This window comes from Exophiala dermatitidis (assembly GCF_000230625.1).
Source record: "Exophiala dermatitidis NIH/UT8656 unplaced genomic scaffold supercont1.3, whole genome shotgun sequence".
Taxonomy (NCBI): domain Eukaryota; kingdom Fungi; phylum Ascomycota; class Eurotiomycetes; order Chaetothyriales; family Herpotrichiellaceae; genus Exophiala; species Exophiala dermatitidis.
This window is the reverse complement of record NW_008751648.1, coordinates 1907385-1932031: the sequence shown is the minus strand read 5'-3', so window position 1 is coordinate 1932031 and position 24647 is coordinate 1907385. Positions and strand designations below refer to the sequence as shown.

General features: G+C 46.9%; 8 protein-coding genes across 9 annotated transcripts in view; 5 read left to right on the top strand and 3 right to left on the bottom strand.

Annotated features, from left to right (window-relative positions):
• HMPREF1120_03679 (uncharacterized protein) overlaps nt 1–99 on the bottom strand; it is a gene marked incomplete at both ends in the record, with an annotated part of 1386 nt that extends 1287 nt beyond the window's left edge. Inside the window, one exon of the mRNA XM_009157760.1 lies at nt 94–99. Coding sequence (XP_009156008.1) covers nt 94–99 — 6 coding nt within the window. The remainder of the gene's footprint in view (nt 1–93) is intronic.
• Nucleotides 100–806: 707 nt separating this feature from the next.
• Nucleotides 807–1838, bottom strand: HMPREF1120_03678 (ornithine carbamoyltransferase, mitochondrial; the record flags this gene model as incomplete). The annotated part of the gene is made up of 1 exon (XM_009157759.1): nt 807–1838. One exon carries the CDS (start codon nt 1836–1838, stop codon nt 807–809), a length of 1032 nt encoding a protein of 343 aa, XP_009156007.1.
• Nucleotides 1839–2180: 342 nt separating this feature from the next.
• HMPREF1120_03677 (homocysteine S-methyltransferase) lies at nt 2181–3352 on the top strand. Its single transcript, XM_009157758.1, has one exon. It carries the CDS (start codon nt 2293–2295, stop codon nt 3292–3294), a length of 1002 nt encoding a protein of 333 aa, XP_009156006.1. The 5' UTR covers nt 2181–2292; the 3' UTR covers nt 3295–3352.
• Nucleotides 3353–3809: 457 nt separating this feature from the next.
• HMPREF1120_03676 (uncharacterized protein) lies at nt 3810–6214 on the top strand (the record flags this gene model as incomplete). The annotated part of the gene is made up of 2 exons (XM_009157757.1): nt 3810–5846; nt 5891–6214. 2 exons carry the CDS (start codon nt 3810–3812, stop codon nt 6212–6214), a joined length of 2361 nt encoding a protein of 786 aa, XP_009156005.1.
• Nucleotides 6215–6573: 359 nt separating this feature from the next.
• Nucleotides 6574–6876, top strand: HMPREF1120_03675 (uncharacterized protein; the record flags this gene model as incomplete). Its single annotated transcript, XM_009157756.1, has 1 exon — nt 6574–6876. The coding sequence occupies one exon, from the start codon at nt 6574–6576 to the stop codon at nt 6874–6876; it is 303 nt and encodes a 100-aa protein (XP_009156004.1).
• A 1453-nt stretch (nt 6877–8329) lies between these two features.
• HMPREF1120_03674 (oxidoreductase, short-chain dehydrogenase/reductase) lies at nt 8330–10521 on the top strand. Its single transcript, XM_009157755.1, has 5 exons — nt 8330–8742; nt 8984–9359; nt 9486–9668; nt 9787–9960; nt 10040–10521. The coding sequence occupies exons 1-5, from the start codon at nt 8694–8696 to the stop codon at nt 10056–10058; spliced, it is 801 nt and encodes a 266-aa protein (XP_009156003.1). The 5' UTR covers nt 8330–8693; the 3' UTR covers nt 10059–10521.
• On the bottom strand, nt 8504–14411 carry HMPREF1120_03673. 2 transcript variants are annotated; one of them, XM_009157753.1, is made up of 4 exons: nt 13851–14411; nt 13575–13792; nt 12965–13521; nt 8504–12908 (listed from the first exon to the last, which is right to left on the bottom strand). In XM_009157753.1, the coding sequence occupies exons 1-4, from the start codon at nt 14018–14020 to the stop codon at nt 11457–11459; spliced, it is 2397 nt and encodes a 798-aa protein (XP_009156001.1). In that variant the 5' UTR covers nt 14021–14411; the 3' UTR covers nt 8504–11456. The 2 variants fall into 2 exon arrangements, with proteins under 2 accessions (XP_009156001.1, XP_009156002.1); XM_009157754.1 differs by having other exon boundaries at nt 12965–13518.
• HMPREF1120_03672 (4-coumarate-CoA ligase) lies at nt 13733–17546 on the top strand. The gene is made up of 5 exons (XM_009157752.1): nt 13733–15432; nt 15496–15633; nt 15725–16162; nt 16289–16710; nt 16803–17546. The coding sequence occupies exons 1-5, from the start codon at nt 15340–15342 to the stop codon at nt 17416–17418; spliced, it is 1707 nt and encodes a 568-aa protein (XP_009156000.1). The 5' UTR covers nt 13733–15339; the 3' UTR covers nt 17419–17546.
• The last annotated feature ends 7101 nt before the right edge of the window (nt 17547–24647 follow it).

Here is a 24647-nt window from a genome sequence, read left to right as displayed (position 1 = left end):
GGAGGAGGAGGAGGAGGAGGAGGAGGAGGAGGAGGGAGAAGAAGAGAGAGGGCGCGTGAGGGTAGAGAGTAGGTACTAGAGGGTTAGACTGACTTCCATTATTGTTGTTTGTGTCTGTCCGGTGAATTGAGGTTTACTGGGTGTAGCTCTTCCAGTTTCTGGATGGATTGATGTGATATCAGGTGGGTGGTGTTGGTGGTGTTGATGTGCGCTGGGTGGCAGTCCGTACTCGTAGCGCGCCGGTCGGTCGACTCAGCAGCTTGTTCGCGGCATCTTGCGAGATGTATAGAGATTATGCATGGATGAGAATGGCGGTATGGCTTGATTGATCGGTGGGTGCAACTGTCTGTGTTGTTATGAAAGTGGAATGATGTCGACTGCTGTAAGTTCCGTCAGGCTCGTGCTTGTCCGTCATACCGAGGCATCGCGTTGCATGTGATTGTATGTACTGTAGTACCTCGAGCACGTACTGACTGCCACCACTGCCAGTCTATTTGTTTATGAACTCGAACTTTTTTCAACCTCACGACCGCAATTCTGGATTGACGCCTAACAATTGCATTTTAGATTGGTACAACTTGAATGGCTAAGGTTCGGCACCAACTCGTCGAAGTAGCAGCTTGTCCAATAGTGGTACTGGTACACTCATTGTGTTATTTGAAAATAGTCGTCCACACAGGTTGACTTTTTGTCTATTCATCTTCAATGGCCGGTATCACCCCACTCAACCAATTGCTTTTACGCGCCGTAGTATCTGTCAACAGCGGCATTCCTTGCGGGCGTCTTCTAACCCAAGCGGTTTTTCATCATTGCTCCGTCTTCTTGACTTGGCCCTTGTTGACTACAAACGCCTCCAGGGTAGCAATGGCCGACCATAATCGATTTTGGGCCTCCGGGAAGACCAACGACCTCTCGCCGTAAAACACCTCGTCACTCACTTCTTCCGGATGGCGAGGAAGGCAGTGCATGAACTTCCAGTCCTCGGCGGCGCCACCCTTCCTAGCAAGTTCCTCCGTAACCTGGTACCCTTCAAAAGCCAGGATTCGCTTCGCTTTTTCGTCTTCTTGACCCATAGAGATCCAAGTGTCCGTGACAATGACATTGGCGCCCTTGACGGCTTCTTCGGGGCTGTTTGTTTCGAACAAGACACCGGATCCGGAAGCGTCGATTTCCTTCTTGATCTTGGCGGGGATTTCGTACCCACGAGGCGTGGCCACGGCCATCTCGATCCCCAGCTTCCGTGCACCAATACACATGTCGAACAAGACATTGTTAGCGTCGCCGACCCATGCGATCCGCAAACCCTTCAATTTCTCGGCGGGAGTATTAAACGTTTGTGTTAATGTCGCAAAGTCCGCAATAATTTGCATCGGGTGGTATGTATCGCAGAGGGCGTTGATTACGGGGACAGACGAGTCTTTGGCCAGGTTGGCAATGTCCGAGTGCGGACCGACTCGTGCCACGATGCCCGTCACCATGCTAGATATCACTACCGACGTATCGTACAGTGACTCGTTGACTCCCAGCTGGATGTCGTCCTTCCCTAAAAACATTGGGTGTCCGCCCATAGCCACCACTGCGCTTTCGGTCGAAACCCGCGTCCGCGTCGACCGTTTAGAGAATAGCAGGGCGATCGTCTGGTTGGAGAGCCCGTTGCGCAGTGACCATGTCGAAGGCAGCTTGGAGTTCTTGTGTGCCGTAGCATTGTTCACCAAGGTGGATAACTCTGTTGGTGTCAGGTTGGAGATGGAGAGTAGGTGTCGAGGAGAGGAAGCTCTGGAGGTGGAGAGAGGACGGACGTGTTGTAGAGGACGGAGGAGGGAGCGTAGGGAAGCCATGGTCGCCGAGGGGCCGAAGCCGCTGCAATGGTTCTATAAACACGGATTGGGTTCTTGCTGGTACTGAGCCGGTAAAAGGACTGTATGCATCGCCGCCGATGTCGAGCTGATATCCAGAGGTGTTCTGCAGTGAGTCACCGCAGGAAATTTGTTCTGCACAGAGTAGTAGAGAGCGAAGTGCCCGCATCTCATGAGGTGCTTTCTAAAGTCACACTTCGGAGCTGGCCTTCTCAGGCTTGAAAATTGGGGATCCTGCGCCCAATCATGAGACGCCGATAAGCTTTCCCCGGACAAACTGTAGCTACAGCGCTGATCACCATTGGACTGACTATCGGTTGCGGTGGAGGAGCCACAGCCTCGTCATTTACACGGCACGAAAACATTTCGATTTGACAATTTTACTATTATTTGAGTCTTAGTATTCCATACTGTCTGTCTACAAAACAACCATTATATGGCCAGAGACCTTCTTGGGCGAAATATCTTGTTGTTGGATGGTGGACTGGGGACGACGCTTGAAGACGAACATGGTGTCCGATTCTCTGTCAAAACACCGCTGTGGTCGTCCCATCTTCTAGTGGAAAACCCATCGCTGCTCCGGGTCGTTCAACGGGACTTTGCAAATGCAGGAGCGGACATAATTCTCACTGCTACGTACCAGGCAAGCTTTGAGGGGTTCAGAAACACCAAAACACAAAACGATGTTGGGATAGCGGCCGACGATGCGAAAAAGTACATGCTCTCCGCTGTATCCATTGCCCGGGATGCCTTCAATGGCCGGTCGGGTTTGGTTGCCTTGAGTCTCGGAGCATACGGCGCAACCATGGTGCCTAGCACTGAATACAGCGGAGAGTATGGACCCATGAACGAAGACGATCTCTTCAAGTTTCACATGGACCGGATTTCCATCTTCACATGCGACAAACCGGTATGGGCGGATATCGACCTTGTTGCATTCGAGACTCTGCCGAGACTCGACGAGGTCAGGGTAGCTAGGAAGGTCATGCGGACCATTACCGACAAGGACTACTGGATTTCTTGTGTCTTCCCAAACAACGACGACAGACTACCTGACGGCACAGAGGTCGAGGATCTGGTCAGAACCATGCTTCACGGCGAACGCAGACCATTTGCCATCGGCCTCAACTGTACTAAGGTTCATAAAGTCCCGGGCTTGATCCGAAGGTTCGAAGAGGCCGCTCAATCTCTGTCGATAAAGCTGCCCAGATTGGTCATCTATCCTGATGGCGCTGGCACCAAGGTCTACGACACTCAGTTACAGCAATGGGTGGGAGAGGACCAGGACGCCAAAGCCTGGGATCAACAGATTTTTGAGATCGTGAGTGATGTGCAGACGAGAGGCGCTTGGGAGGGTGTCATTGTTGGAGGCTGCTGTAAGACCACCCCGGAGCATATTCAAAAGTTGGGAAAGAGACTCGATGTCCTTCAACGTTGATATATACTGTAAATGCAATAATGAACGCGGGCCAATATCCCACATTATGTCCATGATATCACCGCTCTTAGTGGGCGATCTAGGAGCAGTATCCTTAGCCATTCACACCGAAGGTGCCTGCCTTAGGCGGCCTCAGTCTCAGTTGTTTAGGCGGCAGTCTGCAGGGCTGGGGAGGCGTCTTCAGCGGTTCCGCCAATCCCGCCACTTGGTGTTAGGCGTTCCAAGACCCAGACAAGCCCAACAAGTCATTAGCCTCCAGGGGTGCTTCGGGTGACCCAACAGCAACAAATCCAGGTCCCGTCACTCCCACTTTTGCCCTGTTCCTGGCGTTGCACTGCATCCAGGGTCCGTCCCTCCAATCGCATGTTTACTCTGCGTTTCATCTACATCATGAATCATGATACAAGACAGTGATATACTGTCTACTCCTGCTGTTTTCTCCAGCATTGATTGCCTTTTGCTATCAGACATGGCCGCATTCTAGGAATTCCAAGAAAACAGTCCTGCCGCTCATCATGTCTTCGCGACAGACCTCGCCGCGTTCTTCAGAGCGCACCCCTCTTCTTCCCCGGCCCGAAGACGACTCGGCAGCCAGTTACACTGGCCAACCTGACGATGCAGCCTCAATAGCTGGCTCCGGAGCATCGGACTTGGGGTCTGAAGAAGGCAAAAAGCGCAAGAGATGGCCAACAGTTGTTGCTTTATCTGTACTATGTCTCGCAGTGGTGGTCGCATGTTTCGGGTTCGCCCTTCCGTCGGCCGTGGAGGAATATGCCAAAGAAGGCGTCGTGTTCAATCCCACGAATATATCCATCGATTCCTTCACTTCTCTGGGAATCCGGGCTCGAGTTCAAGGTGACTTTTATCTCGACGCCTCGCGAGTCCGTCATAAACCCACCCGCGACCTGGGCAGGTTTGGAACATGGATTGCAAGAGAGGTAGAGAGCGGAGAGTCTCTTGTGAGGGTCTATTTGCCCGACTACGACAATGTCTTGGTGGGCACATTGACAATGCCTCCACTCAAACTCAACATTCGAAATCGCCATTATAACCATGTCGATATTCTAGCGGACTTGGAACCGGGCGACGTGGATGGCATCCGAAGAGTTGCCAAAGACTTTATGGATGGGAAGTTGAAGGAAATCACTGCCAGAGCCGTTGCTACAGTCCCTGTCCGGAGTGGTCTACTCAGATTGGGTGACCAGACGGTTGCGCAAATCTTGAAGTTCGAGGGCCGTGATGTCCCATCTGTTCCGGACTTTGACCTTCGAGAGGTTCGCTTTGCCGAGTACGGAATGCCAGGTCATCCGGAAGGTGTCAAGGCAATGGCTGTGGTTTCCATCCTAAACGATTTCCCTCTCAAGTTCGATGTTTCCAGTTTGAAATTTGAGGTCCTTCTTCCGGACTGCCAGAATGAATATCTACGTGTTGCGACTGCAAGGACCGATGATATACATATTCTGCCGCAGAAGAATATCACCGCAAGTATCACGGCATTGGTAAGCCAACTGCCCACGTCTCTCACCGAAGTATGTCCAAACTCGAAGATATCCCCGCTGGACAGTTTTATTGGAGATTACCTAGCAGGACGAGAAACCACCGTGTACATCCGAGGTGGTGAACAGGATGAAAATACACCTGAATGGATAGGAAAGATCTTACGGGAGACGACCATGCCTTTCTCCGTACCGGGCCATACCTTTGACAACCTGATCAAGAACTTTACGCTGGCAGATGTGCATTTCTCTCTACCTGATCCCGTATCACAAAGCTCACCGAAGCTGTCGGCGGTGGTGAAAGTCTTGGTCGGCCTGCCGCCGGACATGAATATCAACCTGGACGTAAACAAAGTCCGGGCAGACTCGGAAGTTTTCTACAAGGGGGATTTATTGGGCTCGTTGGATCTGAGCAAATGGCAGAAAGCCAATGCCACCAAGATCGAAAATGACCTTTTGGTCCAATCCATCGTCAAGGATGCGCCCTTGAAGATCAAGAACGACTCGGTTTTTGCCGGTGTGGTCCACGACCTCGTTTTCGGGAAAGGAGCCAGCTTGACGGTTCATGCTAGTGTTGATGTCGACACTTTGACTGCACTGGGCGAATTTGTCGTGCGGAAGATTCCCGCGCAGGGCAACATCTTCATAAATCCTCTCTCCGGAGGAGATTTTCAAATGCCAGAAATCAGTGGTATGGAAGTCGTCAATACTTCGAAATCCGCATTAACTCTGCAGGCCAGGGTTAATGTGACGAATCCCACCGATTACTCCGTATCGATACCTTATTGCAATGTCAGTCTCTGGGTCAACAACACTCGAGTGGGCTATGCATGGCTCTCGGCGAATGTGGTCCCCGGTCCAAACGAGATTATCGCGAATGCGGCTTGGGAAGTCGGCAAAGTGGGCGGCGAATGGTTGTCGCAGTACATTTCCGGCCATAACACGACATTGACCGTCACCAGTCACGCAGACACGATCCCCGGGTTTCCAGATCCAAAGATGAACATGACGGTGCCGACCCCGAGGATGTTCGGACATTTTCTGAAGGAGACGACGGTACGTTTTTCATGATGATCTGAATCTGGTCGCTGATGAAGCAGATGCATATTTTGTCGTCCACCGCTACATTTGTTCTGGTCTCGCCGTTTGCCATGTATATCAATAGCATTGCTGCCAACGCGTATCACAACGGCAGTGTGATCGGCACAATCGATTGGGACTATCCCTTCGCCATCGTAGCTGGAGAAAACCTAACACCCAGACTGCCCGTGGACTGGAACAGTAATGCCCTAGGAACTATTAGAGAAGCTCTTGGGGGTAGCTTGAAAGTCGATGCGAGAGCTGACGTGGGTGTCAGGATAGGTGAATGGCAGGAACAGATCTGGTACGAGGGCCATGGACTTCGAGCGAAGATTCGATTATGATAACGGATGGAAGCAGCGGATCAGAGGTAATTTGCTTGTAGCAGATCGAGGCATGTGCTAATCATCACCCCAGTTCGATCCATCAACATCCGGGAATCATGAAGTCGGGGACTGCTGATGCACGTCATTCACCGGCCAGCCTCGTCGTTTTGCTATTTAACTAGCGGAGTGTCGCTTGGTTCTTCGCCTGGGAAACACTCGGCCTTGGAGTGGCTTGAGAAAATTTCTTGATCGCGCGCGGCCAAATCTCGGATTTTTGCTGCGGCCACACTTCCGGTCACGTGGTGTCAACACAAAGCGTCGTATATATCTCCACATCGTGCCCTTTTGTTGACTGGTACGCAAAAATGCAAGGCACAATGAATAAACTCAATACTCAGCTCAAGAAAAAGGGCCTGGAAATGGTGGCCGAGTATGTCGACCCCGAATTCGGCCCTGTCTATACCATCCATGCCGTGAAAGGTGGTGTCAGCAACAATGACGTCGCATACCGGCTCTACTATGCCGGAGAAGTCACCAAATGGAGTGCCACCAGAAGGAAGGCCATTGAGAAGGCCACGAATCGGCTCAAGGCCGCCAAAGCTAAAGCCGAGAGAGAACGGTCACAGAGTGAATCAACGAGGAGCACGCCTTCGACGCGAAGCACGCCGTCGAGATCGTGAATGATTTGCATTGGTCGTGCCACAGCGATTTTTTCACAATGATATATGATCAATCACTACCAGTACGATGATCTACAACCACCGCCGGAGGCTTACCGATATGTTGTCGAAACAGGATGTGCGGCAAGATTGGTGGTTGTCGAACAATGATGTCCAGCATTACTCCAATGTTGGACTCATCGCACCTGTCACCGTCACCTACACCGGGCCCAGCTGGAGGTTGTCCGCGAGCAATCTACGCCGTCTGGCTCGTCAGGAAACGTCGAGTCCAGCCCAATTCAGTGCCTGGCACTCAGGTGCATGTCCCCGCCCATCAAACAGCACCGGCATCGCGGCAATGATCATCATCGACAATCTATGACCCCCTGACAGAGTCGAGCAACTCCAGCGACCAACGACCACCTCAGTGCCGCTCCATGCGGCAGAGAAAGGTTGCTCCTCTTCTTAGCGGCCTGATGAATGCCAGACCTATTCATTGCCCAGTCTCTTTCGGAAGGTCCTTCATCTTTGGACCGTGAAGGCACGGACCATGTTGGACGGTATCCAGGAGTGTTTGGAGACCTTTTTTGTTTCTGCTCAAGAAGCAGCAGCGCAAAACAACAGCACCTGCAACGGCTTACTATTAAGGCGATTTACGAAGGACCGTGGACCGAACCTATATAATGAGATTACGACATGCTTGTTTGCATCCTCCTTAGGGGCTAATATTTCGTTTCGGAGGTTGGGACAAACTTAATGATAGCAACTTGAATGGAATATTTCCACCGCTTGATAATATGCAGTACTGAGTACTTTGTTCCAACCATCGATTTGACCTGTCCTGTGTTGTTCGTACCTCTGGAACGGCCCGTCTTGGGGCTGCTCAAGGAGAGTTGCAGTCGGCTTCTGTTTGACATGAAGGTACCTAGTACTTAATATAGCCACATTTCTTGGGCTGATCTTGACACGTTAAAATGTAAGAGCATCAAGACGGAGGGCAAGAGGCAGACACTGAAAGGCATCGCTTGGCGCTTCGCATAGTCGAGGGTACGGCGTAGGTAGTATCGTATGTCGCAGGGCAAGAGGCAACGTATACCCTAGGTAGGTATGTGGCAGGACATTGTAATAAAGGCACCGATCGCTTCATCGCTTTTGCTTCGCACGACAGCATACCTACTACTAGTAGGATAGGTATGGGTGGTATGGAATGGAATGGCATGGCATGTGGCATGCATGATATGACGCGGTATAGTAATAAGACATGGATTGTAGTAGTACTCTATAATCCACATAATGTACCTAGGCATGTACAATGCGATGGACAGGCACAGAGGACCTTAAGAAGAGCCTTGGGAGCCCCCCCCCTTTGAACTGGAACTTCGTTCCCCGGCAAATGCCGGAGAGGACAGGTGGTTCGAGTCAGGAAAACGAGAAATGAAGTTGAAGAACCCCAACTGAGACAGATCAGTCAGTACCAAGGTAGACTCGGGGTTCCTTGGCTGTACTGTTGATCAGACAATTACTGTCCTCCCCCCAGCGGGGGCCGAGAGCTCCGGGGGACTTGGAGCTCTATTTAGTGGCCAAGGCTGAGAAAAAGTGAGGGGAGGAGGTGCCCCGGGTGGTCAAAGTATCAGGTGATGGATGGGGTCTATCCGAACCTTTGTCTCGGGCCACTGCTCTGCCTCTACTTATGTTGGAATGCCGCGGTATATAGGGAATAACAATCTTGATATTTGTATTGCATTGCACTGCTTTGCATTTCCGGCAAACTTGAACTGAACTACTCACACGGCCTGTCAGCAGTTCATCTATTCCATTGATTATATCCTTGTTTCACAATGGCGGCGTTATTGAAAGGAGTAGGCTTCATCACTGGTGCTGCATCGGGTAAGTACGGATTTGATGTTGTATCCTTTACCTTATTTGGCGAGTCGTCATGGTTTGTCTTGTTTGCCTGCCCGGCATGGCTACCATACTGTTATGTCTTGGATATCCTGTACCCCATTCATGAGGCCAGGAATGGAAAAGAAACCATGAAATCAAAAAAAGAAGAGCATCCTGCTTTACAGTACCACACACGGTACTAGCCTTGAGTGAAACCAATCTGAGTGTGTGTATTTTGTGTCAGGCATCGGTAAAGCAACAGCCTTCTCATTCGCCAAACACGGAGCCAAAGCCCTTGCGCTCGCCGACCTGAACGCCGCAGCAGTCAAAGCAGTTGGCGCCGAGATCCAGAAATCGTACCCGAAAGTCCAGGTCTTGCCGCTTGAACTCAATGTGACGGACGAAAAGGCCGTCGACGCCGCCATCAGCCAGACAGCCAGCCAGTTCGGCCGGATCGACTATGCGGTCAACAACGCCGGCATCACGGGCGTAATGGCGCATTCGGCCGACCTCGACCCTGCAGACTGGAAGAAGGTGCTGGATGTTAACTTGCATGGTGTGTGGTTGTGTGAGAGAGCAGAGATCCGGCAGATGTTGAAGCAGGAGCCGTTGGAAGCAAAGTAAGTTGCAACAACAAGGAGTGTATCAAGAATTCACTTGGTGTCTCTCCCCCTTTCTACCGCCCTCGCCTGCCAATCACCCCCGGCGCTCCCCCGTACATGCTGAGCTGATCCAATCACCACCAGCACCGTCCGATACGGCCGCGGAACCATCGTCAACATGTCGTCCATGTATGGCGTCATTGGCCCTTCGGTCAACACGCCTGCCACGGCATACTCGGCTTCCAAACATGGTGTGTTGGGCTTCACTAAGCCGGATGCTGTGGCGTATGCGAAGCAAGGGATCCGCATCAATGCCATTTGTCCAGGGTAAGTCATGCAAATCCCAGATACTCCGTCTTGCTTGTGGTGGTGGTGGTTGTGCTGCTGCCTCACCTTCAGAGTACTGTACATTCATCGACATGTGCTAATGTGGAACAAAACACAGGTACGTCGCAACCCCGCTGTTGGAAGAGGCCGTCAAGAGCGGTGCCATGGACAAGGAAATCGAGAGAACTCCCGTCGGAAGGATGGCTGTGCCCGAGGAAATCGGTGACACCATCACCTTCCTCGCCTCACCGATGAGCAGTTTCATGTACGGCGCCGGACTTGTCGTGGACGGGTAAGTTTTCTTCCTTTTCTGTTTCACAATTTGCTGTCTGTGTCTGTTCTGTGTTTGGTCGTCATCTAACCTTGACCAGAGGCTTCACTATCCAATAAATGCTTGTCTGTAACTTGGCTGAGGTCGAGAAGGGGGCCAGAATGTCTGATCAAATAAATGTGGTACAATGCGGGAGGCTGGCAGTTGGCTGGTTGAACAAGGCATCTGTGTGCAGAGCCCAGAGGGGCTCACTGCTGCCGTCCACATGCCTTTTCAGTCCACACGTGGATTTTCAGATGTTGGGCTGAATGGTTTGGCCGATGTAATCTACCAGTCTGATATATTTTTGCAGCTGAATTGGCCAGCTTCCCGTAAGAAAATGGCATCCAGACTTTGGAATTTCTGCTAGAAGCATCCGTTTTCAGGACACATGAGCCCGCACTGTTTAACAATACTTTACCTACCGGGAATAATCATTGTATGGTGGATTAGTGACTGGTAACTGGTAGAACTCCAAACAACAGAGGGTAGAACGGGGGAGTGCAGTTAGACCTGTAGGATAATAAACATATACGCTCTCCCTCGAAAAATTGTGTCCATAGATTCTCTGGTGTTACTGGATTTCATCTTGACTACCTAGCTGTTAGGTAGTAAGTATCATAAAGAATACAAGAAGTCTCGCGTTTGTACGTAGGCGGAAGACTGTTCGGGGCGCCAAGGCCAATGTCCGTCACATGACTCAGCCTCGTTGCGCATAGCATGTGATCAGCCTGGTATTCGCGAGGCTGTGAGGCTTTTTGGTCCCTAACCGACCTCCTTCTCTGTGAAAAGAGGCAAGTCATCGTCAATTGGTGCCTTGGCTCGATGACTCACTTCTCCTGAAAGCGCTGTCATCTAGCGTGCTCGCACACCGGGCGCGGTGTAGTGGCTGGCGCTATCTCCTGCTTCGAAGATCGAGACTGCCTGCGGTTTGAGCGTCGAGTCAGGAATCCGTGCCTATTGAACTCTGCCAAAGATACATCATGTACATGGAGACAGCAATGAGATGTCTGGGAGATAGGCTTTGTCTACCCATGGCATCGTTAATGGAAACGGCGTCGAGGCATGTGCCGACGAAAGCCGCACATCATCAAGCTCCTGTCTTCGGCTGGGACATGAAGTGTCCCCCGAGACGGGGCATGTAACCGTTCTATGCCGCTCATACCCTGCTGATCATTAGGGAGGTGCGACAGAAATGTGCTGGCCGTCGGTATCGACTCCAAGAAAGACGCACAACCGTAAGTCTGACTGCAGAATCTGCCGACATTTGAGTTGCAGTTGCGTTCCAGTAAGACCGACTCAACCTCAGGGTTTCGTGCATCTGATGTCGATACACCAGCCAGGACCCATGGTTGACTCCGTCAAGTTAAGAGAAGTATATCGGAGGTTGGGAAGCAAGTCCCACGTAAATCCTTGTAGAACCCAACCTAGCCTGGCTGTGTAGCCGAAATTCCATCGAGTCCCCGAAAGCGGTCGCATCAAACAGGCCATTCTGCCACGGCGGTGTTATGTTGGTCAAGGTCCATGAATACGCCGAAAGCCGCTTCCCAGTCCAGGTTCTCCGGTAGGAACATATCTCCCGAGTCCGTCCAGTGCGCAAAAGGGTCTTCTTCGACTCCCTCTTTACTGTGCCAGCCAAGGTTATCAAGGCCTGATGAGTGATCTAGTTCCGGCTCAACATCAGGCCGTGAAAAGCTCTGTTTCTGAGCTTGATCCTGATCCTGCTTGTTTGTCTCCGAAGCGTCACAAAGAACCGTGTCGTGCATGGTATCTGAATGACCATGACCACAGCCAGGCCGATACTCATAGTCCCCAAAGCGGATCATCTGGATTTTGCTGTCCACATTGAACGCAGGCATGACACCTGCCTTCCTCATTACCTCGACGACGAACGCCATGACACAGTCCGCGCCAACGTACAATTTTTTCAATATTTCCAACACGGCAAGGCAGGAATAAAGTGCTTCCAGAGCCTTGGTGATCTGTTCCGGATTGTGTGTTCGAAGCCTTCTTAGTTGAGTAATGGCGACTGGCATCTGGATTGTGATGGTTGGAGGGAACACATAGCCTACCAGACCAAGTTCAAGAAGGTCAAGATTGATTCGGGCCACTTCTAGGCTTGCTTCCTCGGTCCTGGTCATTGACAATCTTTGGTGTTCATCAAGCTGGCTCGGGTTTTGCTTCGCCATATGCCCTGAATTGATCTGGGGACGGTGCAGGGCTGACACGATACCGTAAAAAATGATATGTAGAAACGCCTGGCTCGAGGTAATACTTTTGCAGGGTTCGTTGAGATCCTCTGTTCGAGGTCTTTGGTAAATGGCCGCCGGAGTCCATTTGTCCAACCATGTCTGAAGATTTCGATCGCATATTCGCACCAAGTCGGCTTTGTACGGTCGGTGTCGCGGAAACAACATGGTTGATGTCTCGCCCCTCGGATCTCTCGTCAAGCCGCTGCGATGGTCAGGCGGAAGCAGACTAAAATGCAGATCCATCACCGTTTCAATATGCGTGCATAACTGGGCCATCTGAATGCAAATCTCGGCCAATCTGACCTGGCAGTCTCTATTCAAGACAGAATTTCGAGCATCTTCTCCTGGGAAGTCGTCGAGCTCAAAATCCCCGAGGGTCAGCATGGGGGTATTGAAATCGGAATCATTGATCCTCCGCATCCGGCACATGAACAGGGCAAGAAGTCGGTCTCTCATATAGCAACACCACCAAATTCGCTTGCGTAGTCGCGATCCTCGGTCAGGGGTGGTGTGCTGGGGCTGCCTGTGGAGATCCAGCGTGAGAGCGAGGGAAACCGCAACACCCATCCAGTGCCAGCCACCTTTATTGTCGCCTGGTGTTTCGCTCCAGAAAGTCAACAAAGTCACCGCTTGTATGATGGTAAGTCGATCGTGTTCGGCGTCAAGATCGTACAGCAGCTGGATTCTCTGTCAGTACATGCCCGATGATTGGCCTGTTGAGAAAATCCACCTACCCGTGCTCTGTCGTAGAAGACCCTTCTAGCCGTCCTTCGACAGATAAAGCCGGCCCTCTTGATTTGCTCGCTATCCACGAACGTCACGCCCGCAAACATGACAGCCTGTAACAGCAGGATACTCATCTTCGGTGTCGTGTTCGTCGGGCACTCGTTGGCGCAGTTCATCAGTGTAGGCAGGTCTAGGAGTGGCATAAGCGGGTGGAAGTACTGGACGTAGCTCTGTATGAGAGCTTTACGCAGCTCGATTGATGGAATGTCAAGTGCTCCCTTGATGCGGAGGTAGTGAATATCGTCCATCGTCAGATGTTGGGCAATTGGCTTCACACAGTCCGGTAACGGTTCGTAACCAGTATCCATCGACTTTGTGGATGGAGTCGCATGGTCGATCTCGACAGTATTATCTCTCGAGATAGGCCCAGAGCTTGTGGTATAGTGCAGAGCGTCACGGTCAATCAAGGGGGCGTAAGTGAGCTCCCTGTGAAGCTCCCCGGTATCGAATCTGTCGGTGACGGGCTCATCCATGTGGTCGAGGTAGGACTTCAGATGTACACCTGCTAAAACACTCAACACCGTGTGCCAAAGCCAACCAGACAGACTCCCAACTCACTGATATTATGGGACACGGGTTTGTCCAACTCGGCTGCCGCTGAGTCATCCTTCAAGCTGTACTGCGACAACCAACCCGTGGTATGCGTAACAGGCAGACGTTTCAGGGCAGCGCTTTTCGTCAAACGGTCAGTACCAATGTCGGCCATTGGTGACGATGGCACATGTCTCTTTTCCGCAGTCGGCGAGGGCTTCTTCGTTCCGTCTTTTGTTGGTCGCCTAATATCTACACATCAATATTTTTCATGCATAACGGCCGGATATTCCATCAACTCACCTCCCTCTTCTGCTCTTCTGCACGCGACAGACAACGTCGTCGGTGAGACAGTTCGTACAGGGAACGCCATGTTCTTCCACGTTGCATTTGACCTTGCGAGCGCGGCAGTTCAGACATGCTTTGCCAGCCCTCTTAGTGACAGCAGGCCACTGCTTGAGGAGGTCCTCCATACTAGCTCCCAAAGTGCTGGATAGGCGCGCTGGTGATGTTCATGATCACGAATTGAGAAAGCAAAAGCAACAAGGACTCATCATGATTTTGATCAAACGAAAAAAGCGGCCTGGGGAAGAGTGGTCTACCCCGTACAACAGCTTCCCCATCACCACGAGACCTGTCTGGACATCGTGGAGAGCCCGGAATGAGGGTCCCCGTTAGACTCACTTTAGTGGTGCATAGGCAGGGCCGTGCCCGATTGATCAGTCAGTCAGTGGTCCAAAGCCTGAGCCAGACCCCAAGCCCCGCGCAAGCTATTGTCTATCAAGGCCAAGGGAAACCATCGATCGGTTCCGGGGATCACTATTATTACAGTACCAGTAGCTGTGATGTGTGGCTTTGAGAACGTGTGCTGTTTGTGTCTGACACAGAAAAAGATCCAAGGACTTGGAGTCGATGTTGGACTTTATTACTACTGCTACGGTTCGAGTTGGGTCGCCCGGTCAATGTCGAAGCCTCCTTACGGTGGATGCACCAGGTCAGCTTTGCATTTTATGGTCGCCAGGATGACGGACTTGTGCTTTCTTCCCCTGCCAGCATCGTCGATGTGGATGGCGTCAATGTCCTAAATCACCGCTGGCGTGTCCGGCCAGTTTGACTTGTGCGAGCGGCAACTAAACCCAAACCCAATTTTAGGGTCCAAACTTGACTTGAAAGCCGGTAACCATGCTCATGTCACTGTCACTGAAGTGGAAGAAGCCGAGCGAGCCGCGGCGAGTATGATTGCCGAACGTTTCAGGCAAGGGTCGAGTCGAGTCGAGTCGTGAACCCCATACTCGGACTTACCCTCTGGCCGGGTCAGCCTTCTCCAGCTGGTCCACTCCTACATGGCTGACGGGGATGAAGCTGGCCAACAAACCTCTTGTCCAACGGTAATCAGCATGCGAGAGTCCCTCGATTATTACAAGTGTGGGCTATGATCGTCACTTGTACTGGTTCCTGAGCCATGCAGTGCATTCACCACTGCCCAACGGTCTACGACATTCTCAGACTGACGTGAGATTGTGCGGTGGCCTTGTTCCATCAACTGTTTGGGTAGGCTATCATACCCCGCCGGGGTATACCTGTCTCCGCTATGGAGGCTGACAGTGGATACGGCAATACAAAACCCTCCACCGAGGCTCCCCTAATCCGGGGTTGATTGACTGTATCGGGCGTGCCATCACCGTCGATCTCGAGAAGGTTTTCTTTTTAACAGGCTACAATATACCAATCTGTCTCTTTCCAAGAAATAGGACACGGCTTCGACAGGCCTAGAGAGCAACCAAGAGCAAGAATGCCTTTCCTTGCACAAGAGAGGGTGCCGATCCCCAACAAGGACATTTTGTCATGGACGTTCGACGAGCAACACTATGATCAGGACAAGCCGGTACGAACACGAGACGCTTCTGGCGACCCCTTTGCGCTACAGAATGTTGATGTATGCATGCAGGTCTATCTCGATGCTCTCGACCCGTCAAGGTCGATATCGTCCCGACAGGCACGAGGAATCATCCGAAAGCTCATCGCCGGCTTTCGTGCTGCCGGCGTCGCCAAGGGGGATTGTGTCTGCATCCACTCATTCAATGATGTGAGCCCGATGTCCCTGTGGTCCAAATGAGCCACTCTACAAACATAAACAGGTCCCGTTCTGACAGGAGACCTCACTATGGGCTTTCTAGATCTACTATTCCATGCTATTTCTGGGCATCGTTGGCGCCGGAGGAATATTCGCGGGCACAAATCCAGCATATACCCAGTACGAACTGACACACCATTACAAGACGTCGCAAACCAAATTCATCCTCGTCGAGCCGGACTTTCTGCCTGCCGTGCTGGCGAGTGCCCAGGAGTGCGGCATCCAACCGTCCAACATCTGGGTTTTTGATTACACCGACAACCAGAAAGTCCCGTCTGGATTTTCGTCGTGGAAGACATTGCTCAACCACGGTGAGGCCGACTGGGTTCGCTTCGACGATGAACAGACGTCCAAAGCCACGACGGCTGCCCGGTTGTACAGCAGCGGCACGACAGGGCTGCCCAAGGCCGCGGCCATCACGCATTACAACCTGGTTGCCCAGCACACTTTGGTCAACGAGACCCATCCACCGCCTTATGAGGTCTGTAGCCCATATCCAGATCCAGATTCAGGCCCATGTGAACATGCGTTTCCCCAACTCCCTCCCACCATGCTCCTCAAGCAATACAGCCTGCAAATCCTCTAACCTTTTATCCAATCCATCCAGATCCGCCGACTTCTCTATCTCCCCATGTTCCACGCAGCCACCGTCCCCGTCGGCCACACAACACCCCTCCGCTCCGGCCAAGTAACCTACGTGATGCGGCGATTCGAACTGGAACCGGTCCTATCCTCGATCCACAAGTACTCAATCACCGACCTGACACTGGTCCCGCCAGTCGTAGTCGCCATCTTGAAATTTCCCGGGCGGGAAAAATACTCATTGAAATCGGTAAAGATGGCCTTTTGCGGCGCCGGCTCGCTGGACAAGGAGACGCAACGCCAGATGCAAGCTCTTTTGGCCCCTGGGGCCTCACTGACTCAAGTCTGGGGCATGACCGAGACCAGCTGCGTTGCTTCCATGTTTTATTATCCCGAGCACGACGATACGGGCAGTGTTGGTCGGATGATGCCGAATTTGGATGTCAAGTAAGTAAACAGCACAGCACCAGAATAAACCAGCCCCACTCACTCTTCCTCTCATACTCATTAAGTCGCTAACACAATTTACTTCTACTCAGGCTCATCGACAACGACGACAACGACATAACAGCCTACGACGTCCGCGGCGAACTCTGCATCCGTGGTCCCACCATTATTACCAGTTATCTCGGCAACCCGGAAGCCACTGCTGCATCGTTCACAAAAGACGGCTTCTTCAAGACCGGCGACATCATGTATTGTGCCGGCGACACCAAGAAATGGTACATTGTCGACCGGAAGAAGGAACTCATCAAAGTCCGCGGGTTTCAAGTCGCTCCGGCTGAGATCGAGGGTGTGTTGTTGTCGAATCCAAATATTCTGGACGCTGCTGTCATTGGTGTTAATCCTGGTCCTGGCAGTGGCGGTACTGCTTCTTCCAAAGACAGTGATAACGCCGGTAATTCCAAAGACATCGAACTGCCTCGCGCCTACGTCGTGCGCAAGCCCGGGCTAACGGAACGCGATCTCAACGAAGAAGCCGTCAAAGCTTGGTGTAGGGAGCGTTTGGCAAAGTACAAGGAACTCGCGGGTGGAGTCAGGTTCATCGATGCCATACCGAGGAATACGGCGGGGAAGCCGTTGAAGAGGCTTCTGAGGGAAAGGGCAAAGGCGGAAGAGGAGAAGGAGACTCGTCGCCAAGGGGCAAAGTTGTAGTTGTAGACACTGGCTTGTCTAGATTGAATCGGAAATCAATATTGTTAACTGGCACTGCGGAATGGATTATCATGTCAATATCGAATCGATGTAGTAGCTATCCAGTAGTCAATAAGAGATGAACTCAACTCTGCGGCCCGGCCACCAAATAAGTCATGTTACAAATCCTGCCAGGAAGGAAGACAGGCAGAATGCCATATTAAATCCGCCAACGATGAGATGCATTGTGAGGCGTAGTACTTGAAACTGCCGTTGATAATTAATAGTCATCGCCATCAACTTATGGCAGGGCCAGCTCAGGAGCCAACTGTCGTGCGACATCCTGTTCAAACCTGAACCGTTTTCGTAGCCTAGGCCAGTGGAAACAAGACTGGAGCATCATGTGAATATGCATGTCTTTTGTCCATCTCAATGCTTGTTCGCACGTGTGCTCACAAGAGTGTGAAATACCTGAGTTGTGTAGCTAGGTATCTACAACCGTAAAGTACTGTAGATACCTGTACCTGTACCTGTACCCGGTATCCTATCTGGTATCTCATTATATCTGTCTCCTTGTTTCGCTTCGCTTCAACCAGAAAGAATATCCCAACCTTCGCAAGACTTACTCCAGTCCAATCCGATGCCATTGCGCCAATGCAAGAGACAACTATTCATTCCTCACACACGGAACGATGACCTCTGCAAGACATTATTATATCCAGCGCCCATATGATCCTCCGATCGGTCGTCATCGTAACAGCCTCTCCTACCCGGCTCTGCTGGCTGCGTACTTTCTGACAAAGGAATAGAAATAGGATACTCAGGACACCGAACATTGGTGACCAGCTCAAGACACTCTGACAGAGCCTGGGCAAAGGCGCGCTCATAGTCGGCCTTGAGGATGGTGAAGATGATTCCAGTGTCACGGTTGATGCCAACTAGTGGTCACATGACTAGCATGTGACCAACAACACGTGACATGAATGCCAAGCCCTATTACCATATGGGCTTAGCACGTACGCGTCTCCCTCGGTACTTCTACCGACCGAGCGCTCGTACCCTTCTTGATAGTCCTTCGTACTTCAATTTCATCTATTTCACGCATATTACTCTTAAGCACCGTACGGCCGTGATATCTTAAAGTACCAACCCTTTCTTACAGTACACCTCTCTATCTAGACTTAAAGGATAGAGACTGCGCTGTTTGCTATTTTAGAAAGCGCAACTTAACTAGACTTAAAGGTTAACTTACGTTGATCTAAAAATAGTATAGTTATATTCCGATCTTACGAGTAACTAGACTAGAAGATTACTCGCGTAGTTCTAGTTTTATAACTCCCCCCTTTTAAACCCTTCGTTAATAATCCCTCTTAATAGTCTAGACTAGAAGAACTATTAGGTATAACTAGTAACGGAGACCTTTATTAAACCCTTCTAGCTCTTTTCTCCTCTCTACTCTAACCTATTATAATATAATCTTCTACGAATCCTACTACGAACCCTCTTACCTTAGCCCCTCCTCTATCGACCGGATATCGACGTAGAAAAAGAGCAAGAGAAGAAACACTAGAGGAGATATCTAATCCTTAAGCTAGGCCCTCTAAGCCTTAGCCTATTCGTCGATCTTCTCGACTATTAGCGTAGGCGTAGGCGTAGGTATAGTTATAGGGTACTTAAGCGACTACTATATAAGGCTCGACGTAGACGGTAGAATTAGATAATCTATTACTATTAGTAGAATAACTAGATAATACTAAACGACCTAATAAGAATATACTCGGTTACTATAACTCGTCTATTATAGATAAACTAGGGCCCGATCCTACTATACCCCCTTCGAAACTTAAACGTTAAGCCTTACGTACTTCCCTAACCCGAGACGAAGACGACTATATACTCTTTCGCGAGCTACCTACCCCTTAAGTAGCCCGTACGGCTAATAAAGATTTTAATTTAGGGTTTCTCCTAAAATAGAAAGAGAACGATAAAGGCGAGTATAACTATAAAGAACTAAACGTCGAAGGCGAACCGGAATATACTTTCGAGTATAGAGACGAGAAAGAGTTCCTATAAGAAGTTTAGAAGTAGCCTAGTAGCGTATTTATACTAGTTCGACGCCTCGCTATACGCTACGAGAAACTACTCGATTTATACGCCGATCTCTACGCTAAATACCAAGCGAAGAAGATATTATATCTTAAATATAAGAAGACTTATAGAGACCTCGAAGACGAGATCTTTATCGCTTAAAATAAAGCAGCCGAAGCAATAGGTCTTAAGGAAAAGATTACCGAACTCGAAGAAGAAAACCGTCGACTAATTAAATATACTACTATATGAAAGGATAAGTATAGACGCCGAGATACTATAATTACTAATCTTAATAATACTATTAATAAAATAAAATTAAGCTAGCGTATACCGTTATTAGTACGATAATATAAGGAACTACGACCTATATACTCTTCTATAAGAGCTACTACACGCGTATCCTACTCTTATTAAGATCTCTATACCGAATATTAACGCTCTACGTAATATATCGATTAATAGCTACTAGTAGGATAGTAATAGCGACGGTATATCTCGGAACGTTTATCGTACTAACCTTTAGATAGACTATCTAGCGACTATAACCGCTAATCTTCTAAAAGATTATCTAGTAATCGACGAGATTATCGTTCTTCTACGCACTATACTTACTATAGTACTATAACTAGAATATCGGTCTAATCTTACTCTCTAAAGATAGTAGACCTACTAGTATTTAATAGAAAAGATAAAAGTAAGTTTAACGAATAGATAACTAAAGTAAGATATAAGCTAGTAGCGGAAATAGCCTACTATAATTCTATAGACTCTTCCTAAGCCGTTAACTATATAATCTCTAGACTTAAAGATATAGCGTTCTAAGCTATATTCCTACGAATACCCGGTAAAGGATATCCTCGGGCTTTTTAGAACGTACGAGAAGTACTAAATACCTTAAAGATATATTTCGAAGATTACTATCGAGAGTATTACGCCCGTAATTAATATAAGAAGCTAAAGAAGGGCGATAAAGAAAAGTTCGACGACTTCTATACTTAATTCTAGACTTACGTCTTCTATTTCGATAAAACTAAATAGGACTAAATCTTTAAGCTATAGGCTAAGTTAGATTATCGCCTATATCGAGAAGTAAATAATAGTATCTAGTACCGTATCGTTAGCGAACTAGTAGAAGTCTATCGCCTATAGAAAAGAATTATTAAGGCCTATAATATACGCCGTATCGGAACTTAACGAAGTAAAACGTTATTATTATTCTATATAAAAGTATTAAAGTCTAAGATATCTACCTAGTCTCGCACCTTAAATACATTAGCGTTAACCTCTCGATATTCGGAACTATTTTCTAAGAAATAGCGTTTTAGTCGAATAACCTAAGCTATAAAGAATAACCTAGTAAAGAAAAAGTTATATTTCGACTACCGAAAGTCCGACTATATAGCGGGAGACTCTAAGTACGAGGTAGCTATTTAGAAGAATTAGTATAAGCTTTACGCTATTTATATCTACGACGCTTTAGAAGATAAAGTCGGCCTATTAGCTACTAAAGAGATACCCCTTCCTAAAGCGGTAAGTAATAAAGTCTTCTCTAACTCTTCTAAGTCGGAAAACTACTAGTTCTAGATTAACTTCGCTCGGTTAATCTAGGACGCCCTAACTCGAAGCGAGATAAACCTTCTATACGCTTATCTACTATAATAGTAGATAAGTATAAATATATAACTATCGACTACTATATTAAGTCTCTTCGGCCTACCCTACGAGATAAGAAAGTAAGATACGAAACTATACTCGATATCGGAGCAACTTCTACGTTTATCAATATAAGATTTACTAAGCGTTATAGACTTTAACTTAAGCTACTTTATCGATAACGCGCTCTTAAAATAGCTAATAGTAGAAAGGGTTACCTAATCTACTTCGTAAAACTAGATCTAAGGATTAATAGATATAGGGAACGCCTTCTATATTATATAGCGCCTAAGCTAAGTTACCCCCTTATCCTTAGTCTTCTATAGATATTAAAATATAGTATTACTTCGAATTTTCGTTCTAGATCTATAACCTTCTCTCCCGAGAAATATAGTAAGTCTTATCTTATAAACCGACGACCTCTTACGGTCTTTAGTTTACGTAGATCTAATATCCGTATATCTACTACTTAAATTAATAGAATCTCTATTAAGATACTAACGTTACCCGATTTCTATTAATTAATTTAATAAGATATAGAGAGTACGATCGTATTTTAGCCCGCTAATACTATAGTAGACTATAAGGATATAATTCCCTATACCCTATATTTATTAATCTATTATGCCGTTAACCTATCCGACTTCGAAAAGTTCATAAAAGGAAAGACCGTAACCGATTCTATTAAAAAGGTACCTCTCGAGTATTATAAATATCTTTTAGTATTTTCGAAAGAAGCGTCTAAAATATTACTCTCTTATCGACCCGAACTAGATTATAAAATTAAATTAACGTATAACGATTAGGATCGATTTCCCTATAAGAAGATATACGGTATATTCTAATAGGAACTAGAAGCTATAAAGAAATATATTAATAAAATACTAGTAAAAGGTCTTATTCGACTATTATCGTTATCTATTACGTCGCCTATAATCCTAGTAAAGAAATCTAGTAGTGGACTTTAATTCTATATCGATTATCGGGCGCTTAACGCTATTACTATTAAGAATCGATATTCTATCTCGAAAATTAGGGAGATACTCGACCGTCTATATAAAGCGAAATACTATACTAAGTTCGACGTAATAGCGGCTTTTAATCGTTTAAGAATAAAAGAAGAGAATAAGTAGAAAACTATATTCGTAACGCGCTTTAGATAATTCGAGTATCTTATTATACTATTTAGACTTTATAACGCCTCGTCTTCCTTCTAGGATTATATTAATCGAGTACTATAGAATATTCTTAATAAATACTATATAGCTTACTTAGACGATATCCTTATATTTAGCGATAATTTAGAGGAATACCGATAATATATTAAAGAAGTCTTAAGGCGCTTATAGAAAGTAGATCTTTACGTTAATATTAATAAAACTAAGTTCTATACTCGAGAAGTTAAATATCTAGAAGTAATAGTTTCTATAAATAGTATTAGTATAGACCTCTCGAAAGTACTATCTATATAAGACTAGCAGGTCCCTAGAAACGTACGAGACGTTCTCTCCTTTTTAGAATTCGCTAACTTCTATCGAATATTTATAGTAGATTTTAGACGTATTATATATCTACTTACGAAACTTACTAAGAATAGAAAGAAGCTATTCGTCTAGTCCGCCGTATACTAAGCGGCTTTCGAGAAGCTTAAAGCTACTTTTACTACAGTACTAGTACTCTAATACTTCGATCTAGAGGCGGAAATATAGATTAAAGTCGACGTATTAGACCTAGTAATAGTCGATATACTATTCTAGATCGATAAGGAAAAAAGACTAAGATCCGTAGTATTCTTCTCGAAGAAGATAAGTTCTATCGAGTATAACTACGAAATATATAATAAGGAACTCCTAGTAATTATTAAAGTCTTTAAAGAATAGCGACTAGAGCTCGCGGAAATTAATCTATCTAAACCCGTAAAAGTATTATCGGATTACCGAAACCTAGAGTATTTTATAACGATAAAGCAACTTAATAGAAGATAAGCTAGATAGAGTAAGTTTCTATCTAAGTTCTACTTTTAAATTTAGTATAGACTCGGTAAGTAAGGTACTAAGTCTAATAGCTTAACTAGACGATCTAGCGATAAATCGACGAACTCTTAAGATAAACGCCTTCGATATTAATAATAGATTATCTTAAAACTATATAACTTAGGATAAGGATTAATACCACCTTCTCGCTTCTAATATATTAAGTTACTCGTAATATTTATTCTAGACGACGACTTAGAGAAGCCTATTTCTAAGTAAATTATAGACGTATACTAGAGAGACCTATTAATTAGGGAAATCCTTTAACTAATTAAGAAGAAATAAGCTAAACTACTCCTAGTAATTATATTAAGTATTCTAGAATATATATCTCTCGCCGACTACGAGGAAAAGAATAGATAACTATAGTTTAAAGGTTAACTATAGATTCCTAATAATAACGAGCTTCGCCTAGTCGTATTGCGAGTATTTTATAATATATCGGGCTTCGAATACTTCGATAGACGTAAGATCTACGTAGCTCTTAGTTAGGTCTATTACTAGCCCGGTTTAATAGAATCTATCTATCGATACGTAGATAACTACTACACTTATAAGAGAGCTAAAGCGTTTCGGAACGCTTACTCTAGAGGTCTATAATAATTAAGCGTACCCTAACGACCTTAGATAGAGATAGTAGTCGATTTTATTATAGAACTTCCTTCTAGTAAGAGTCTAATTAATACTACTATCTATATGAATATTATAGTAGTAACTAACCGACTATCTAAATAGAGATATTATATACTATACTAAAATATAGATATTGAGAGTATAGCCTTTATATTTTATAGGTACGTCTATAGTTAGTACGGTCTTTCTAATACTATTACTTCGAATAAAGGTATATAATTTACTTCTATATTCTAGAAATACTTATACGAAAGACTTAAGATTAAACGCTAACTATCCTCTATTTATTACCCTAAGATCGATAGGTAATCGAAGAACTCGAATTAGATCCTTAAGTAATATCTTCGCGCTTATTATAATTACTTATAGAATAACTAGATAGATTAGTTATCCGTAGTAGAATTCGCTACTAATACTTACGTATCGGAAACTATTAAAGTATCTTCTTTCTACGCTAACTATAAAATTATACCTAGGTTCGGTATAGAACCTCTAACAGAGCCCTCGCCGTTAATCTTTAAGATAATCGTAGACCGAACTATAGTCGATATATTTACTAACAGAATAGAGGGAATATATATATAACTTAGAGAAGAAATAATTTACGTCTAAGCGTACTACGAGAAAGCTAGTACTAAGAAAAGATATTCTTCCCCGGCCTTACGTATAGAAGATATAGTTTAGTTAAGCGCGAAGAACTTACGTACTAAATGTCCTTCTAAGAAGCTAGATATAAAGAACTTAGGACCGTTTAAGATAATCGAAGTTATTAACCTACGTACTTATCGACTAGATTTACTAATTAGTATAAAAATCTATAATATATTTTATATCTTACTA

What these genes read in the sequence shown, in the direction of transcription:
- HMPREF1120_03674 (XM_009157755.1), top strand. Translation starts at nt 8,694, where the DNA reads ATGGCGGCGTTATTGAAAGGAGTAGGCTTCATCACTGGTGCTGCATCG. An exon ending in CAGGAGCCGTTGGAAGCAAA is followed by an intron (nt 9,360 to 9,485) that starts GTAAGTTGCAAC and finishes AATCACCACCAG; the next exon opens with CACCGTCCGATACGGCCGCG. An exon ending in ATCAATGCCATTTGTCCAGG is followed by an intron (nt 9,669 to 9,786) that starts GTAAGTCATGCA and finishes AACAAAACACAG; the next exon opens with GTACGTCGCAACCCCGCTGT.
- HMPREF1120_03677 (XM_009157758.1), top strand. Translation starts at nt 2,293, where the DNA reads ATGGCCAGAGACCTTCTTGGGCGAAATATCTTGTTGTTGGATGGTGGA.
- HMPREF1120_03673 (XM_009157753.1), bottom strand. Translation starts at nt 14,020, where the DNA reads ATGGAGGACCTCCTCAAGCAGTGGCCTGCTGTCACTAAGAGGGCTGGC. An exon ending in CAGAAGAGCAGAAGAGGGAG is followed by an intron (nt 13,793 to 13,850) that starts GTGAGTTGATGG and finishes TGTAGATATTAG; the next exon opens with GCGACCAACAAAAGACGGAA. An exon ending in TCTTCTACGACAGAGCACGG is followed by an intron (nt 12,909 to 12,964) that starts GTAGGTGGATTT and finishes CAGAGAATCCAG; the next exon opens with CTGCTGTACGATCTTGACGC.
- HMPREF1120_03672 (XM_009157752.1), top strand. Translation starts at nt 15,340, where the DNA reads ATGCCTTTCCTTGCACAAGAGAGGGTGCCGATCCCCAACAAGGACATT. An exon ending in GCATCCACTCATTCAATGAT is followed by an intron (nt 15,634 to 15,724) that starts GTGAGCCCGATG and finishes TGGGCTTTCTAG; the next exon opens with ATCTACTATTCCATGCTATT. An exon ending in CCCATCCACCGCCTTATGAG is followed by an intron (nt 16,163 to 16,288) that starts GTCTGTAGCCCA and finishes CAATCCATCCAG; the next exon opens with ATCCGCCGACTTCTCTATCT.